The sequence below is a fragment of the Mobula birostris genome, chromosome 1 (assembly GCF_030028105.1).
Source record: "Mobula birostris isolate sMobBir1 chromosome 1, sMobBir1.hap1, whole genome shotgun sequence".
In the NCBI taxonomy this organism is placed as follows: domain Eukaryota; kingdom Metazoa; phylum Chordata; class Chondrichthyes; order Myliobatiformes; family Myliobatidae; genus Mobula; species Mobula birostris.
Window position 1 is genome coordinate 108,873,401 of NC_092370.1, and position 18,733 is coordinate 108,892,133.

Consider the following 18,733-nt stretch of genomic DNA (forward strand, 5'->3'; position numbering starts at 1 on the left):
TAGCTTCTTCCCCTTATCAGATGTCTGAACAGTCCATACACACTACCTTGTTATTCCTTTTTTTTTGCACTATTTATTTTAGTCATTTATAGTAATATTCTCTTTGCACTGTACCACTGCCACATAACAAAACCTTTCATTTAAGTCAATGAAAATTCTGACATTTGATTACGATTACAGGTACGCATCATTATTTCTTATTTTTCATGCCAAAATGGGCAGCTTCATATTTTTGAATGTATTATAAGTAAATTTCAATTTGCCCATACATGAGCTACAAAAATAAAATGTTCATTTTACATAGCTGTAAATTGACGGCAGAGAAAATGGAGAGGTGGTTAGTGAAGAGAGCATTGAGAGTGAAATTAATGCCAGAAATGAGTGACAAATAATTTGTACTGATGTATGTGTTTCTTTCTAATAGAGGATCAGCACAGATTGTACAGTTTCAGTCTTCAGCCCTCTCTTTTTCCAGTAATCATAAAGGGTCTTGCCCCAAAATGTCAGCTGTTTATTTCCCTCCATAGATGCTGCTGGACCTGCTGAGTTCCTCCAGCATTTTGCGTTGCTTCACATTTACAACATCTGTACTGTTTCTTATAAGAATTGAGCCACTTGGCCCATTGAGTCTCTTCCACCATTCAATCACGGCTGATGTATTTTCCTTGTCAATCCAATTTATCTGCCTTCTGCCCGTAACCTTTGATGCTGTCACTAATCAAGAACCTTTCAACCTCCGCTTTAAATATACCCAATGACTTGGCCTTCCCAGCTGTCCATGCAATCAATTCACCACTCTCTGGCTAAAGAAATTCCTCCACACCTATGTCCTAAAGGGACGCCTTTCTATTCTGAGGCATTACCCTCAGGCGCCAGGCACTCTCATTATTAGAAACATCCTCTCCACATGCACTTTGTCTATACCTTTCAGTATTCAGTAGGTTTCAATGACAACCTCACTCATTCTTATAAACTCCAGTAAATTCATGCCCAGAACCATCAAATGCTCCTTGTGCATTAACCCTGATCTTTCTCATGAGTCTCCTCTGGCTACTCACCAATGCCAGCATATCTTTTTGTATAAAAGGAGCCCACAACTACTCACAATTGGCCAGTTGCTGTCTGATCAATGTCTTATAAATCCTCAGCCTTACATCCTTGGTTTAATATTCTAGTCCCTTTACGCCTTCTGAGTTTTGAATTTTGTTCCAGTTTAGAAAATAGTCTACACCTTTTACCAAACTACATGACTATGCGCTTCTCTGTGCAATATTCCATCTACCACTTCTTCGCATATTCTCCCAATCTGTCTTTCTGCAGACCCCCTCCTTTCTCAGCACTGACTTCCTGTTTTTTCATGTCATCCTCAAACTTGGCCACAAAGCCATTAATTCCATCATCCAAATCATAAACATATAAAGTGAAAGGAGGTGATCCCAAAACCAATCTCCGTAGGACACTACTAGTCACCAGCAGCCAATCAGAAAAAGTTCCCTTTACTCTAGCTCTTTACTTCTGGACGGTCAGCCACTTTTCTATTCATGCTAGTATCTTTTCTGTAAAACCATGGGCTTGTTCAGCAGTCTCGTGCAGCACCTTGTCGAAGACCTACTGAAAACCAAATAAACAACATCCACCGACTCTCCTTTGTCTATCCTGCTTGTTATTTCCACAAAGAATTACAACAGATTTGTCAGGCAAGATTTCCCCTAGAGGAAACCATGCTAACTTTGGCAGATTTTTATCACGTATCTCCCTCCAAGTACCCCAAAACCTTAATAATGGACTCCCAACATCTTCTCAACCACTGAGGTCAGGCTAGCTGGCCCTCCCTTCTTAACAGTGTCATGATTCTCGGGAGAAATGCCTCCACAATCTCTTCAGCTACCTCTTTTAGAACCCTGACGTGTGGTCCATCTGATCCAGGTGACTTGTCTACCTTCAAGCCTTTCAGCTTCCCAAGCATCTTTTTAGTAATATACATTATACTCCTGCCTCCTGACACTCAAATTTCTGGCAAGCTATTAGCGTCTTCCACAGTGAAGACTGACTCAAAATATTTATTGCGTTCATCTGCCATTTCTTTGTCACCTGTTACTTTCTCTCCAGAGTCACTTTCCAGTGGTCCAATATCCACTCTCACCTCTCTTTACTCCTTCTATATCTGAAAATAGTTTTTGAATCCTGTTTTATAGTATTGGCTAGCTTACCTTCATATTTTATCTTTTCAACCTTGTGCATTTTTTGTTGAGTTCTGTTGGTTTTTAAAAGCTTCCCAAACTTCTATCTTACTGCTAGTGGCCCCTTCCAGTGAACTTTGACCAGTTCAGATCTTGTGTTTTTGTCATCCCCTTTAGTCCATTCTTATACTGATTTTATCTTCTCAAACTGCATGGTGAATTCGGTCATATTTTGATCTCTGCCTCCTTAGGGTATCCTTGCCTTAAGCTCCCTAATCAAATCTCGTTCATTACACAGCACTCAATCCAGAATTGCCTTTCCCCTAGTGTGCTGAACTACAAGCTGCTCTTTAAAAAGGCCATCTTGTTGGCATTCTACAAATTCCCACTTGGGATCCAGCATCTACTTGCAATCTATCCGTCATCAAGGAAGTATATACAGAAAAGGGCCAGTGACATTATGAAGGATCCCACCCACAGTGCTAATGTTTGTCCCACTCCCATCAAGAGGGAGTCTACATTACATGCACGCTAGGACTACCAGACCCAGTTACTTTCCCCAAGCAGTAAGACTGATCAAAATTTCCACCCACTAACCTATCCCTTCACACCCCCAACCACCACTACTTTATCATTTCCTGTCAGCCACCTTATGTATAGACACTACTGTACCTAGCTTCATTTTATGGACATGCAGTCAATCTCTGTATGTACTTATATTTATTGTTTTTATTAATATTGAGTTCTTTATTTTACTGTGCTTTTTATGCTTCATCAGATGTGGAGTAACAAGTATTTTGTTCTCCTTTATATTTGTGTACTGGAAATGACATTAAACAATCTTGAATATTAAAATCTTGCATGACTTTCATAATATTGCCCTTTTCACTTGCCTTTTCTATCCCCCATTGTAATTTGTAACCCCCATCCTAGCTATAGTTTGGAGGTCTGTATGTAACTCTCATCAAATTTTTTAAAACCATTGCAGTTTCTTAACTCTACCCACAAGGATTCTACATCTTCTGATCCTATGTCATCTTTCTAAGGATTGATTTCATTTTTTACCAACAGAGCCACCTTAAGTTTACAGTGTTATTGAGTAAATTGGTGGACCTGTTGCAAATTTCAGATTCCTGATGTTTTTATCCTTGAGACTTAAAAGAAGTGATCAATGAGATCATTGAAACATTGGTTTTAATTTTCCAAAAATTATTTTATTTTGGGAACCCTCCATTAAGTTGAAAATTAACAAATATAACTTTCTTCAAAATGATAAGATGCAGAAAACATAACCAACAGACCAAGAAGCATAATGTTTATCATGTGGAAAATGTCAGAAGCTGTTCTGAAATTCTTAATGAAGGGAATGTGGAAGCTAATTTGGGGGGGGGGGGGGGAAGAAAATTAGGTTATTTATGGAACCAAATTATTGAAATTCTTTGAACAGGTAACATATGTTAAGGATAAAGGGGAGACATTGGATGAATTATAGCTATTAGATATAAATGAGTCTTTTTGCAAGTTGGATGTCTGTATGCAGTGGTGTGCTATATGGACTGGTGCTCAGATATCAACTTTTTACAGTTTGAGTAAGAGTATTATTGCCAAATTTTGATTACACACAAATGGTTGGGAAAGTAACTGAAGCTGATGCTATAAAGGGTTATCAGTAAATGAAGTAAGTGTGCAAAGATCTGGCAAGTGAAGTATCCTGTAAAAAATGTAAAATTGTCCACTTTCTCAAGTACCAATTTAAAGACATTACCTAAATAATGAGAGATACAAAACTTTGAGATGAGTATGTCCTAGTATATGATTCACAGATGGCTGGTGTAAAGAGATTGCAAGTAATTAAGGCTAACAGAATGGTTTTTTAAATTATCATGTGTTGCTGGGCAATTGAATATAAAAGTTGTTAAGCTTCAGTGAACATTTTTAAGAGAAGACATATTTGATGTGCAATGGATGAAAAGTTACCTTAAATTTATAGACTTGCAAAGTTGGGGTTACCATGGGATCAACCATAATATTAAATGACAGAATATATGCCAAGTGGTTGCCTTCTGCTCAGATATGTATTTGTAGGTGATGAGGATAAGAGGACTAGGAGGGAAGAGTTGGCTTAAAATATTTTTCGGGCTTCCTAATGTAGTGAAGGGCTAGAGGTTACTTAGAATTTTAGTGTGGAGTAGCACTAGGTTAGTAAAGATTGCTACCATATTCCCCTACTTTCATAGTCAAAGACCTTGCTTACACCAGACATTCTCTCTTCTCCCCACCCACCCTGTCAGGCAAAATTTCAAAAGCCTGAAAGCACTTATCACCAGGCTCAAGGACAGGTTCTATCATGCTGTTATGAGACTATTAAATTGTTCCCTAGTAGAATAATATGGACTCTTGACCTTACAATCTACCTTATTTTGATCTTGCGTCTTATTATTTTGCTGTGCTGCATTTTTTACAACTCTTTTTATTCTGCTCTCCTTTATTATTTTGTACTACCTCATGCACTGCTTTTTAATTTTTCTTATTATTGAGAAAGTGTGGAATCGGCCCTTCAAGCCATGCCATCCAGCAATCCCTGATTTAACTCTTGCCTAATTACAGGACAATTTACGTTGACCAACCAGCCTATTAGTCGGTACGTCTTTGGATTGTGAAAGAAAACTGGAGCACTCAGAGGGTAGAGAACATAAGCCCATAACACATAGCAGAATTAGACCTTTCAGCCTATCAAGTCTGCTCTGCCACTCCATCGTGGCTGATCCCGGATCCCACTTAACCCCTACACCTGCCATCTCGCCATATCCCTTGATGCCCTGGCCGATCAGGAAACCATCAACTTCCGCCTTAAATATACCCATGGACTTGGCCTCCACCGCAGTCTGTAGCAGAGCATTCCGCAGGTTCCCTACTCTCTGGCTAAAAAAAAAATCCTCCTTACCTCTGTTCTAAAGGGTCGCCCCTCAATTGTGAGGCCATGCCCTCTAGTTCTGAATATGTCCACCATAGGAAACATCCTCTTCACATTCACCTTATCTAAGTCTTTTCGAGATTCAGTAACCTACAAACTCCTTGCAGACAGCAGCAGGAAATGAGCCCAGGTCACTGGTACAGTAAAGCTTTGTGCTAACCACTTTGCTACTGTGCATGATATGATCTATATGGACAGTATACAAGACATGTTTTTCACTGTACCTTGATAAATTTGACTATACATCAATTGACCATTTTTTCAGAAGTTATCAATTTTTTGATGCTCTAAAAATAACACATTATTAGAAACAAACATGAAAGATAATGGGTGTATGTCTTAAGGACTAATATATCCACCCCATTATCGCAACCCCTTCTGGGATGATTGACACTAAATCTTAAACTTCATAGTGTCTTTTTTTTTTAATTTTTGACGGCAGAGTGCCACAACTCTGGAGCTGCTGCCGTATACTGATCTGAAAACCCAGGTTTAATCTGACGTTCACTGCTGTCTATTTGGAATTTCATGTCCTCCTTGTTACTATGTGCCATTTCCTCCATGTGCTTTGGTTTCCTACCACATCCCAAGAGCATACAGCTTGGTAGGTTAACTGGCTTTTGTAAATTGGTCTTGGTATGCAGGTGACTGACAGAATTTGGAGGAAGTTGATATGACTATGGTGGGGTGTGGTCACTTGAAATGGGATTGTTGTATGAATAATGTTAATGGATACTTGGTGGTCTGTGGAGATTTGGCACAATAGGCTTCCTTTCATGCTGTATGTTTCTGATTCGATTTCTGCAATTTTATAGTTATGTTGCAGACATTAAAATGGTACTTTACAATGATTGTTTGCTATTTTTCCTTCAACAGTCTCCCAGAGTGAAGGAGTCTCCACCGGGCCAAGAGGTGATTCTGAGTGTTTTCTCCTTTTAAATCATGGGATTTGTGTAATTTCCAAAGTGAATCACTAATTACCTGAAAAACTGCTACTTGATTTTTAATGTTGCAGTTCTACTGAATTCTATTGATGGAAAAGGATGGTCAATGAATGTCTGTTATAGCACAGCATAATTAAACGAAGTGTCGAAGATTATGATAGCTATGTGACACCTTGCTGCTATTGCGGTTTTTTTCTGGGCATCACTTTCCATGTACCTGATTGAGAGAAGTGGTTGCAGTACCAGTGACTGAGTTCAACCTAGGACTCAGATGATAATTTGGCCCACTATACCTAGAAAATATTGAGTGTGTCCCACAAAACCTCCCACAAATCAAACAGTGCAATGGATTTGTATTCCTTTTCTCAACAAAAGATTTGAAGTAGATGACTTTAGAGGTTATTGATTAATCATTGAGGAGCTATCACCACCTTGTTAATATCATGCAGTGAAATTATTTTTCTAACTAGCTTTTGTAATGTTATAGAACTCATTTTAATGTTATATGTATTTATTTTATAAAGGATTTTTGCTTAAAACAGTGAACATTAATTTTGGAACAGCAATTAGCAAAATTATTGTCCAACTACCATGGTATTATGCTTAATCGCCAATATGCAAGTTGGGAGGTTTAGTGATGAGGTACATACTGTAGTTCTCAGGCTAGTCTATGCCTTGAGTTCTGTGTCAGTGTTTGGTTATCAATGCACAAGAGTTACTGAAGTTGGGATGACAGTCCTGAAATTTGTCACAAGGCAGCATGTGCGGGTTAGACTATGACTGAGAAAATAGTGCAAACTTTAGGTTCAGCTTGAGGGGAGAAAAGTACAAGGGAAAACTGATCAAGGTAGGGAAGAGTGAAAAATGGTAAATCTAGAGTGCCAAAAAAATAAAACCAAAGATTGAAGATGGTTTCATTTTCTGCATTTAACTGTAGCCACTCTTTATCAATAAAATAGGAGGTTTTACCAACCATTAGATATGGGGGTATTAGCAAAGTACTTAAAACGTTTGCAGTGTTCAAGCACAAAAGTCACTAGATTTGAATTGACGATGTTGGAGACTTTGCTAGAAGATCTACTCCACACAAATGCAGACCCAGCAAGTCAAGTTACAAGAAGTACTCAACCATTAATCAAGGAGAAATGGAAAACTTTGGACTGATAAATGAAATGTTGGCACTGATTTGTTAAGAGCAAATCATGCATCGCTACATAAATTTTTTAATGTGATGAGTATTGTTGATAAGGGTAGAGTGGTAAATGTCTTTATTAGACTGTTTAAGAAATGACATTACCAGTTGTACAAGACATAGTTTCAAACTTTGCAAGTGTCAATGCTTATATAATTTTGACATTTTATTAGCAGTATAGTAACTGACTAGGGGGATCGAGGAAAATCAGTTAATAAGCTGATAAGTTGGCAGGGAAAAAGAGGCAATTTCAGAATCAATGTAACTTGAGTGTAGTGTACACATTCTTACCAGTCATCAGACAATTTGCAAAGGGAGATTTCATTGGAGCTAAAAGCAGCAAACAGCCTTGGCTGTACTGAGAGCAAAAGTAGGGAAGATACTTTAAGCATCTTTTAAACCTTTGTTGAGCATCACCTTGGAGAAAGGATTTTCAGAGATGCATCAGTTTAGTAACTAGAAAACGTTGCTAAATGGAAAGACTGAAGGAGCAGAACAAGTAAATACAGATCTGGTAGAGGTCTTGATTGTCTTCCTTTGTACATTAAGTGTTATCCAAGATTCTGTTTGTGTCATAACTCAAATCAAGAGAAGCTCTTTCCAGGAATAGCCAAACCAGTACCTAAAGTTTTAGTTGAAACCCCCACTTTTATACCTCAAGGCAGGAAAGGATGTAATAAAGGATAGTGTCAGCTGATTCATTGGTAACAAGTAAAGGAATTGGATCAAATGACCACAATTTACAGGACTATTGAAAATAAGAGGTCTGATTGATTAGATAGCTCTACCAAATTGTTGGAGCTGGCGTGATGGCCACAATGATAGCCTCCTGTTTGCTGATGATGATTCCAAAATGCCATTTGTGCTATCAACACCACCTAGAGGACATTTCAAATCAATGAGATTTGTGGCTTAGTGAATATATTAATGGCTTACTAAAGTGAATATAAAGTAATATGAGAATGATTCTTGTGTTTTTTTTTCCCTAATGGTAGCTTTACACGTCAGCAGAAGCACCAGGCTCAAATGTTCAAGTCCCTTTCCAAACCCCACAGGTGCTACCTCAGCCAACACCAAAAGTACCCGATGCCAATCTGGTGCCTGCTGGCCAGCCTTCAGCGTTAGCAGCCCCAACACCTGTGGCAAAACCAGACCCGGCTCAGCAAGCTCCAGCTCAGCATCAACTACCGGCATCTCAGGTATGCTACATTTTTAGAAAAGGGTGACAGCATTTTTCATAGACATGAGAAAATCTGCAGATGCTGGAAGTCCAAAGCTACACTCAAAATGCTTGAGGATCTCAGCAGGCCAGTCAGCATCTGTGCAAAAGGGTGCACAGTCAACATTTTGGGCCGAGACCCTTCATCAGAACTGGAAAGGAAGGGGAGAAGTCAGAGTAAGAAGGTGGGGGGAGGGGAGGAAGGAATACAAGGTGGCAGGTGATAGGTGAAACTGGGAGGGGGGTGACGTAAAGAGCTGGGATGTTTTTTAGTAAGAGAGCTGGAGAAAAGGGAACCTGATAGGAGAAGACAAGATCATGGAAGTAAGGAAAGGGGAGGAGCATCAGAGGGAAGTGATAGGCAGAAAAGGAGATAACATGAGAGAAGGAAACAGGAAAATGGGGGTGGTGAGGGAGGGTGAGAGGGGGGCACACAGTTAATGGAAGCTCGAGAAATCAATGTTCATGCCATCAGGCTGGAGGCTACCCAGATGGATTATATGGTGTAACTCCTCTTATCTTGAGTGTGACCTCATCGTGGCAGTAGAGGAGACCATGTACTGGCATGTCAGAATGGGAACAGGAAGTAGAATTGAAATGGGTGGTCACCAGGAGATCACGCTCTTTGTGTGGATGGAGCAAAGGTACATGACAAAGCAGTCTCCCAATCTATGCCGGGTCTCACCAGTGTACAGGAGGCCATGCCGGGAGCACTGGATAGGGTAGATGACCCCAGCAACATTTTTCATCTTTGCTTTATAAGCTTGAAAGTAAACGATATTTGATTATTTCTTGTCTAATAATTCCCAAATTACATTTTTCAATGTTAAGGAATTCCTAACTGTAATTTAAAACAATCATTACAAGAAAGTTGTACAGTTTTAAAAAAATTATAATGGCAAATGGTAGACGACTGCTCTCAATGGATGGGATATGGTTTGTCTCATGAGATTTGCCTCTTGTTGCTATCTCCAACTTTTGAACTTTATTTCAATTTGGTGTCTTTCTTGCTGAACTTTCATAGAGATATATATAAATAATTCTTCAGACTTCACATTTTAAGTTGTACATTAGTGGCAAAATATATTTAAATGGTGTTTGAGCAACAAAAGCAGTTTGTTAAGTAGGTCTCATGTTGAACTTGGTGTAGTTTAGATTCTCTGACTCTACGTTGAGGAATATACAAGTTGAAGAACTGATTCACTTTCTCTTGCAATTGAATTTTCGCTAATACTGCAAACACATACCAAAATATTTTGTACAACTTCTTATTCTTTTTGAGACCACCTCTACCTCTTGTATTTGGTCTTTAGCAAACCAGCAATGCTTTGCATATCTAGCCAATGATTCTTTGCTAAAATGGTCTCTTTAATTTGTTGAACTGTTTGCTGTTTGCTTGAGACATAGCCTTTGCTGTATAATTTCATTGCACTTTTAATGATGCCCCTCGTATAATCTTAAATTAAAATCTGTCAGGAGTGAATGAATTGGAAAATCTGTTATTTGTTCATATAAAAGGATATGCATACTGGATTAATTATAACCAACAAATTAATAACTGTAGTTTCATTGAGCCAAAGAGAAAAAGCAGTTAAATGGATTGATGATCATCCATAATCTAATTGAATGGTTTGATGTTGATTGTATGTGAAATATCAGCTGTTTATTAAAGATGGTGTGGGGCAACATGATGTGTGGCTAAACATAGCTCCAATGCCATATTCAAGTTTGATTCGGCCAGTGGCAGGAGTGTCATCAGCAAAGGTGGTGACGAATCAGCATTATAGGAGATAAGTGAAAATTTGTCTGCGTGGCTCCATAACAACAACCTCTTACTCAATGTCAGCAAGACCAAGGAGCTGATTATTGACTTGAGAAAATAGTCCTCATCAAAGAATTAGAGATGGAGAGGGTCAGCAACTTTAAATTCTTTTGTTGTTATTTTGGAGGACCTGTCCTGGGCCCAGCACTTAAGTGGAATTATGAAGGAAGCACGGTAATGCCTCTACTTCCTTAGGATTTTGTGAAGATTCGGCATGCCATCTAAAACTTTGATGCCTTCTATAGATGTATGGTGGAGAGTATATTGACTTGTGTCACAACCTAGAATGTAAACACCTTGAGTGGAAAATCCCACAAAAAGTAGTGGATGGGGTCCAGTAAATCAGGGGAAAGCCCTCCCCACCATTGAGCATACCTACATGAAACGTCATGGGAACGCAGCATCCATCATCAGGGCCGCCACCACCCAGGTCATGCTCTCTTCTTGGTGCTACCATCAAGGAGAATGTACAGGAGCCTCAGGACTCTCACTACCAGGTTCAGGAGCAGTTATTACCCCTCAACCATCGGGCTCTTGAACCTCAGGTAATAACTTCACTTGCTCATGATTGAAATGTTCACTCAACCTATGGACTCACTTTCAACTCATGTTCTCGATATTTATTGCTTTTTATTATTATTGTTTCTGTTTGTATTTGCACAGTTTGGTATCATTTGCACACTGAACACCAAAGTTGGTGCAGTTTTTCATTGATTCTGCTATGGTTATTATTCTATTATGGATTTATTGAGTATGTCTGCAAAAAATAGATCTTGGTGTTGTACATGGTACTTTAATAAATTTTGAACTTTAAATATAAAGTGTGTAGCAGCTAGCACAATGCTTTGCGGTATTAACGATCAGGGTTCAATTCCCACTGCTGTGTGTAAGGAGTTTGTATGTTCTCCCCGTGACTGCGATAGTTTCCTCCGGGTGGTCCAGTTTCCTCACATATTCCAAAAGATGTAAAAGTTAGGAAGTTATGGGCATGTTCTGTTGGCACTAAGAGCATAACAACACTTGCAAACTGCTCCTTAGCATAATCCTAGGATTGTATTGGTTATTGATGCAAATTATGCATTTCATTGTATTCTTTAATGTTTTGATATAGATGTAACAGAAGGCTAATCTATAAATCTTTAAAATTGCTTGGTTCTGGAATGTGTTCACCCTCTCTTTGAACATAAGCCATAGATGTGTATGGCTCTTGTGAAGTTTCCAAGAGAGATTCTAGTGTGGCACTTTAAGTTATTGGAGCATAACTCCATAGATGTAAATTCAGATTTCACATGGCAATTGGAGTGTTTCAGCAATTAAATCTATTTTTGTTTTAATGTTCTCAGTAATGGTCACAAAACTGCTAGATTGGCATAAAGGCACACCTGCGTTGCTAATGTGTTTCATGTAAGGAAATTTGCTGTTCTTGCCCAGTATGGCCTATTTGTGACTTCACTGCCAGACTGCCTCCTCAGTTCAGAGCAATTAGAGTGCAGTCATTGTCATAATTAACAGAAATACCCACATCTTGTAATCATTTAGAAAACAAATACTGATTTGTTTTTTTTTCTTTTCCATTGTTTTGTTTTCAGCTGGCTCCTGGTTCCACTGCTGCAGATACGCACCAAACACCCATTAGCCTTGTGTTAAGATTGCGGTAAGTGAAATCTTATATTGGCTAATGTAGTACCTAGAGCTATTATAAGTTCAAAAAGTACAATAAGGTGTCCAAAAGGTTCTGCGTCAGTGCTTTTTAAAAATTTCAGAATATTTTCTGAAGAATCCTTTTTCAATATCAATTGTGATGAGCTGGATGCATGTCTTCACCATCATCAAGATTTCCACTCTGTAGTTCCCATTGCCCATCCTTACCTCAGTCCATTTGATAATTAACTATTCCGGAGCTCCTCTGTCCAGTATGTTGTCTATTACTCCCTTTAAGTATGTGTACATCTCAACTCTGCTAACTTGCTTCCAGACTGCAGCATCCCTTTTGACCCTGTGTTTCTGACCAAATTGAGAAAGAACCTTCATCCCCAATTCCAAAATAAATAGACCATTATCTGGACAAGTGTTGGTTTTTTTGAAGAAGTTTTTAATAATCTCATCTAAATTAATTAAAATATTTTGGGAAGTTTTGTTTAAAGCCAAGAAGTGGTAAAAAGAGTGTTAAGCAACACACATCAAAGTTGCTGGTGAACGCAGCAGGCCAGGCAGCATCTCTAGGAAGAGGTGCAGTCGACGTTTCAGGCCGAGACCCTTCGTCAGGACTAACTGAAGGAAGAGTGAGTAAGGGATTTGAAAGTTGGAGGGGGAGATCCAAAATGATAGGAGAAGACAGGAGGGGGAGGGATGGAGCCAAGAGCTGGACAGGTGATTGGCAAAAGGGGATACGAGAGGATCATGGGACAGGAGGTCTGGGAAGAAAGACGGGGGGGGGGGGGGACCCAGAGGATGGGCAAGAGGTATATTCAGAGGGACAGAGGGAGAAAAAGGAGAGTGAGAGAAAGAATGTGTGCATAAAAATAAGTAACAGATGGGGTACGAGGGGGAGGTGGGGCCTAGCGGAAGTTAGAGAAGTCGATGTTCATGCCATCAGGTTGGAGGCTACCCAGATGGAATATAAGGTGTGGTTCCTCCAACCTGAGTATGGCTTCATCTTTACAGTAGAGGAGGCCGTGGATAGACATGTCAGAATGGGAATGGGTTGTGGAATTAAAATGTGTGGCCACTGGGAGATCCTGCTTTCTCTGGCGGACAGAATGTAGATGTTCAGCAAAGCGGTCTCCCAGTCTGCGTCGGGTCTCGCCAATATATAAAAGGCCACATCAGGAGCACCGGACGCAGTATATCACCCCAGTCGACTCACAGGTGAAGTGTTGCCTCACCTGGAAGGACTGTTTGGGGCCCTGAATGGTGGTAAGGGAGGAAGTGTAAGGGCCTGTGTAGCACTTGTTCCGCTTACACGGATAAGTGCCAGGAGGGAGATCAGTGGGGAGGGATGGGGGGGACGAATGGACAAGGGAGTTGTGTAGGGAGTGATCCTTGCGGAATGCAGAGAGAGGGGGGGAGGGAAAGATGTGCTTAGTGGTGGGATCCCGTTGGAGGTGGCGGAAGTTACGGAGAATAATATGTTGGACCCGGAGGCTGGTGGGGTGGTAGGTGAGGACCAGGGGAACCCTATTCCTAGTGGGGTGGCGGGAGGATGGAGTGAGAGCAGATGTACGTGAAATGAGGGAGATGCGTTTAAGAGCAGAGTTGATAGTGGAGGAAGGGAAGCCCCTTTCTTTAAAAAATGAAGACATCTCCCTCGTCCTAGAATGAAAAGCCTCATCCTGAGAGCAGATGCGGCGGAGATGGAGGAATTGCGAGAAGGGGATGGTGTTTTTGCAAGAGACAGGGTGAGAAGAGGAATAGTCCAGATAGCTGTGAGAGTCAGTAGGCTTATAGTAGACATCAGTGGATAAGCTGTCTCCAGAGACAGAGACAGAAAGATCTAGAAAGGGGAGGGAGGTGTCAGAAATGGACCAGGTAAACTTGAGGGCAGGGTGAAATTTGGAGGCAAAGTTAATGAAGTCAACGAGTTCTGCATGAAGTCAATTGGTTCTGCAGGAAGCAGCGCCAATGCAGTCGTCGATGTAGCGAAGGAAAAGTGGGGGACAGATACCATAATAGGCACGGAACATAGATTGTTCCACAAACCCAACAAAAAGGCAGGCATAGCTAGGACCCATACGGGTGCCCATAGCTACACCTTTAGTTTGGAGGAAGTGGGCGGAGCCAAAGGAGAAATTATTAAGAGTAAGGACTAATTCCGCTAGACGGAGCAGAGTGGTGGTAGAGGGGAACTGATTAGGTCTTGAATCCAAAAAGAAGCGTAGAGCTTTGAGACCTTCCTGATGGGGGATGGAAGTATATAAGGACTGGACATCCATGGTGAAAATAAAGCGGTGAGGGCCAGGGAACTTAAAATCATCGAAGAGTTTAAGAGCGTGAGAAGTGTCACGAACATAGGTCGGAAGGGATTGAACAAGGGGTGATAAAACAGTGTCGAGGTATGCAGAAATGAGTTCGGTGGGGCAGGAGCAAGCTGAGCCAATAGGTCGGCCAGGACAGGCAGGTTTGTGGATCTTGGGTAGGAGGTAGAAACGGGAAGTGCGGGGTGTGGGAACTATAAGGTTGGTAGCAGTGGATGGGAGGTCCCCTGAGCGGATAAAGTCGGTGATGGTGTGGGAGACAATGGCCTGGTGCTCCTTAGTGGGGTCACGATCGAGGGGTAAATAAGAGGAGGTATCCGCGAGTTGTCGCTGTGCCTCGGCAAGGTAGAGGTCAGTACGCCAGACTACAACAGCACCCCCCACTTATCGGCGGGTTTAATAATAAGGTTAGGATTAGTGCGGAGGGAGTGGAGAGCAGAGCGTTCGGAAGGAGTGAGGTTGGAATGGGGAGTGTTAAAGTAAGTTTTTAAAAGCTCCAATCGAATGATAACTGAGCATTGATACCATTTGGTCATGGTGAATATGCTGTCAACTCCTTTTACATGTTGTCCTGTACATCCTGATACAAAGTGATCGATGGCTACTTGCATGAATTTCATTGCATTTTTCTCTTTATTCTTTGTGTCTAACCATTTAGATAAAGCAGTCTCTGTCATCTAAATGTCTCTAACTCTAGGTGATTTTTTTTTTCTTGATTCCGTCTTTAAAATCACAACTGAGACATTTTTATTAAAGAAAATGAGTAATTCTCTTAGTACTAGTCTAGATGTTGAAAGTGATGCTACGTTAGTTTTTTTTTTAGCACAACCACAACTGTTTTAAGACAACCACACTTCACTTATAATCTATACATTATTGTAAAACTATACTTGGATAGTTGATGGAACATGGGAATGTGAGTGATTAGTAAACATTTGGAAAACTATGCATTACTGCAACACACTGCGAAGATTCCTGATATTTAATGCAAAGAAACCATTGAGACACGCTGTCTGCCCCATATTGATAAGTGTGCATTCTGCTTTGTTGGAATATGGAGAATTAAATCATTTTGATGTCTTTGCTGGGTGGAAAAATTCTTCATAACCCTTGGGGTGATGTGGCGACATGGCAGTTGCTGTTACATAGTTGCAATGTCAGCGACCCATGTTCAATATTGCCATTGTCTGTACGTTCCTCCAGGTGTCCCAGATTCCTCCCACATTACAAAAAACATACAGGTTAGGAGGTTAATTGGTCACATGGGTATAATTGGGCAGTGCAGGCTCGTTGGACCAGAAGGGCCTGTGACTGTGATATCACAAATTTAAAATTAGAATTTTAAAAAGCACTGCAAGTGCCTCCAGGCAGAAAGGGTGGAGCTCAGATCTGTCATCAGTTTTACATGACACATATTAAATACTAAGTCTCCATTCTGTGAAATGAGTGATATTACATACTTTACATGCAAAATGAATTAACTATACTCTAGAGAGAACAAGTAGTCTTTTCTGAATCCAGCGTTAAATTACGTACACCTTCCATCTAATATATATCAACCAAACCACAACTCAGCATTTGAACCGTAGCTGAAAGGTGCTTTTGTTTACCACTGCCCCCACTCTCCCTTCCACCTACAGGAACTTAAAGAAGGAGCTGAATGACATAAGATTTGAATTTACTCCAGGTAGAGGTAAGATGTTCTTTTACGTTTTTATTTTTCCTGTTCTAGCTGGAGCATGGAACCAGCTGCGTCTCAAGTTTTTTGTGGATCTGCTACAGCAGTCAAATATAGAGTAAAACTCACTATGGAGTCTTCAATCCAGACATAAACAAGTACATTGCTCTTAAGTTTTTTTTTCAGATCCTATACCATGTGAGCTCTTTGTAGCTATAAGTTTGTGTTAAATAGTGCACAAGTTTGTGTTGTCCCTGAAGTGCTAATCTAAAAATGAATAATCGGTATGCACTATTTTATTTTCATTTTCTAATCATCTTAGATTATTAAAGTTAATGCACTGTTCGTCTGCCACTGAACCTCCATAAATGCCATTGTACAGCTGAGCATTAAATTTTCAGGTTAAAGTACCTTGGCAGAATCTGTTTTTGTTCAACACCTCCATGGTTACAAGTGGAAACTGAATCGTGTGTAACTATTGAAGTTACACTGGTGTGTTTGGCCTGTGCATGATTCTTAATGTTGAAGAGATTTGGTATTTTTGTGTGAAGAAAAGTTAACTGAAGAATCACTCAGGTTTATTACAACTTTGCAAAATATGTTTAATCAGCTTCCAAATCCTTTCAGTTTTTCTCTGTAAAAAGTTAACCCAGTTTATGGTTGAATTAATGGAGTTAACTAGTAGCTGAAGCAAGCCAGTACACGCTGACCTTTCGAACAATTTATACTTTTGGTTGTAAAGGATCTACCTTCAGAATCCTGTGTTTGGGAAAAGGATGAATCATTACTTTGTCTTTAATTTCCACTCAATCCAATTTTGTGGATGAGGTAATGCTTAGTTTTAATACCATTTTTAAGAATAGTCATACTTTATTGATCCAGGGGAAATTGGTTTTTGTTACAGTTGCACTGTAAATTATTAAATAGTAATAAAACCATAAATACTTAAATAGTAATATGTAAATTATGCCAGGAAATAAGTCCAGGACCAGCCTATTGGCTCAGGGTGTCTGACCCTCCAAGGGAGGAGTTGTAAAGTTTGATGGCCACAGGCAGGAATGACTTCCTTTGACACTCTGTGCTGCATCTCGGCGGAATGAGTCTCTGCCTGAATGTACTCCTGTGCCCAACCAGTCCATTATGTAGTGGATGGGAGACATTGTCCAAGATGGCATGCAACTTGGACAGCACCCTCTTTTCAGACACCACCATCAGAGTCCATTTCCATCCCCACAACATCACTGGCCTTACGAATCCTAGTTAGAACACTTTCATCTGCTCTTCACCCCCTCAAACAAATCCAGGTCTATGTTTTCTCAAAATCATTCATGAAATATTCTCCAGTGTTACACCAACTGATCATTCATTATTTATTTAAACAGCGGGTTAGTTGACCGCTCAGGACAGCAAAGCTTTGTGTATTTCTGTCTTTGCCTGACCAGCATTTCCTGGCAAACATTGTTAGATAGGAGCAAGAAATATAATGAGTTCTTACCTCCTTTGATGTAGCTTCTGATTACCACCTTGTGCAAGTTGTTTGACCCACTTTTGAATTAAATTTGGGGTGTTTGTAAGTAGTCCATCATCTGCTTTGAGTAGGGCCTTTGAAAGAGATCATATGTTACTTTCATTTAAAGAAAATACAAAGTAGCTCAGATTGAAGAAGAATTTTGCAGTTTTGTTGGATAAGTTAAATATTGTTTGGTTTGCAATTAGTGTTTAATATGAGTGCATATATTTATTTTGACAGATACAGCAGATGGTGTTTCCCAAGAACTTGTCTCTGCAGGTCTGGTTGATGGAAGAGATGTAGTAATAGGTAACTATTGCTTGGATTATGCTATGTGATTTTGGAATTTGACATCTTACTACACTTGAATATCTCAGATACTATACTGAGTAGTGTCAAGAGCATGTCCTGTGCCACCCTGTCTTTCAAAAATTGTATTTGTGTTTTTTTTTGACTTGGATTATGGTGAAAGCCCACCACTTAAAGGATGCGTAATAAGTGCCGGCTTTGACAGCAAAGGCCATATTCCAAAATTGAACTTCAAAATAATTTTCTAATCTCTTGAATGTGTATATATAGATTCTTCTGAGTAGTGGTATGCTCAGTAACATGAGTAAGATGAAGCAATTCTCCTGCCACACTGAGTTCATTGACATGCTCATCATTAGTTTCCCTGACAAGGTGGTGGTGATGGGTTTTCTTTAAATGGCTTCTGTCCTTGTGCTAGTAATGATTCCAGGGCAGTGTTGAATAAGGAATTCCAGAATTTTAACAATGGTGCTGAAAATGTCACAAGGTCAGAAGAGCACCTTGGAAGTAATAGTATTCCTATTCTTTGTAATGGAGATCAGCAATGGAAAAAAGCTATTTCTTTCAACCAATGTTTCTCTTCAAAGAAGTTTAGCCATTTAACTTGTACTTGAGACATTGTTGGCAGTTACTTAAAGGAAAAAAGGTTGTTTGTTTTTTTTTTTGAGACAGTTTAATTATTTTTGATGCTGCTTGATATTTTCCACAAGTGCAATGTGTTTATGTCCTCAGTAAATAAAAACAAGAATTGATTCAAATTGGGTATACAGTAAGAGTTTAAATTTTCTGATTTGGATTTAAAAAGCGAAAATAAAATGCACAGATATTTAATGTGTATTTCTTTTCTAAAATTTAGTTGCTGCAAACCTACAGAAGATAGTGGATGAGCCAGCTACAAATAGATCTGTCACTTTCAAATTGGTGAGTATGG

General features: G+C 39.8%; 1 protein-coding gene across 3 annotated transcripts in view; it reads left to right on the forward strand.

Annotated features, from left to right (window-relative positions):
- Nucleotides 1-18,733, forward strand: part of LOC140198807 (serine/threonine-protein kinase OSR1-like) — a 142,079-nt gene that overhangs the window by 117,012 nt on the left and 6,334 nt on the right. For all 3 annotated transcript variants that reach the window (XM_072259866.1, XM_072259875.1, XM_072259884.1), the window contains 6 exons: nucleotides 6,031-6,066; nucleotides 8,286-8,489; nucleotides 11,921-11,985; nucleotides 15,946-15,998; nucleotides 17,734-17,802; nucleotides 18,659-18,723. In XM_072259866.1, the coding sequence (XP_072115967.1) occupies nucleotides 6,031-6,066; nucleotides 8,286-8,489; nucleotides 11,921-11,985; nucleotides 15,946-15,998; nucleotides 17,734-17,802; nucleotides 18,659-18,723 (492 nt within the window). The remainder of the gene's footprint in view (nucleotides 1-6,030; nucleotides 6,067-8,285; nucleotides 8,490-11,920; nucleotides 11,986-15,945; nucleotides 15,999-17,733; nucleotides 17,803-18,658; nucleotides 18,724-18,733) is intronic.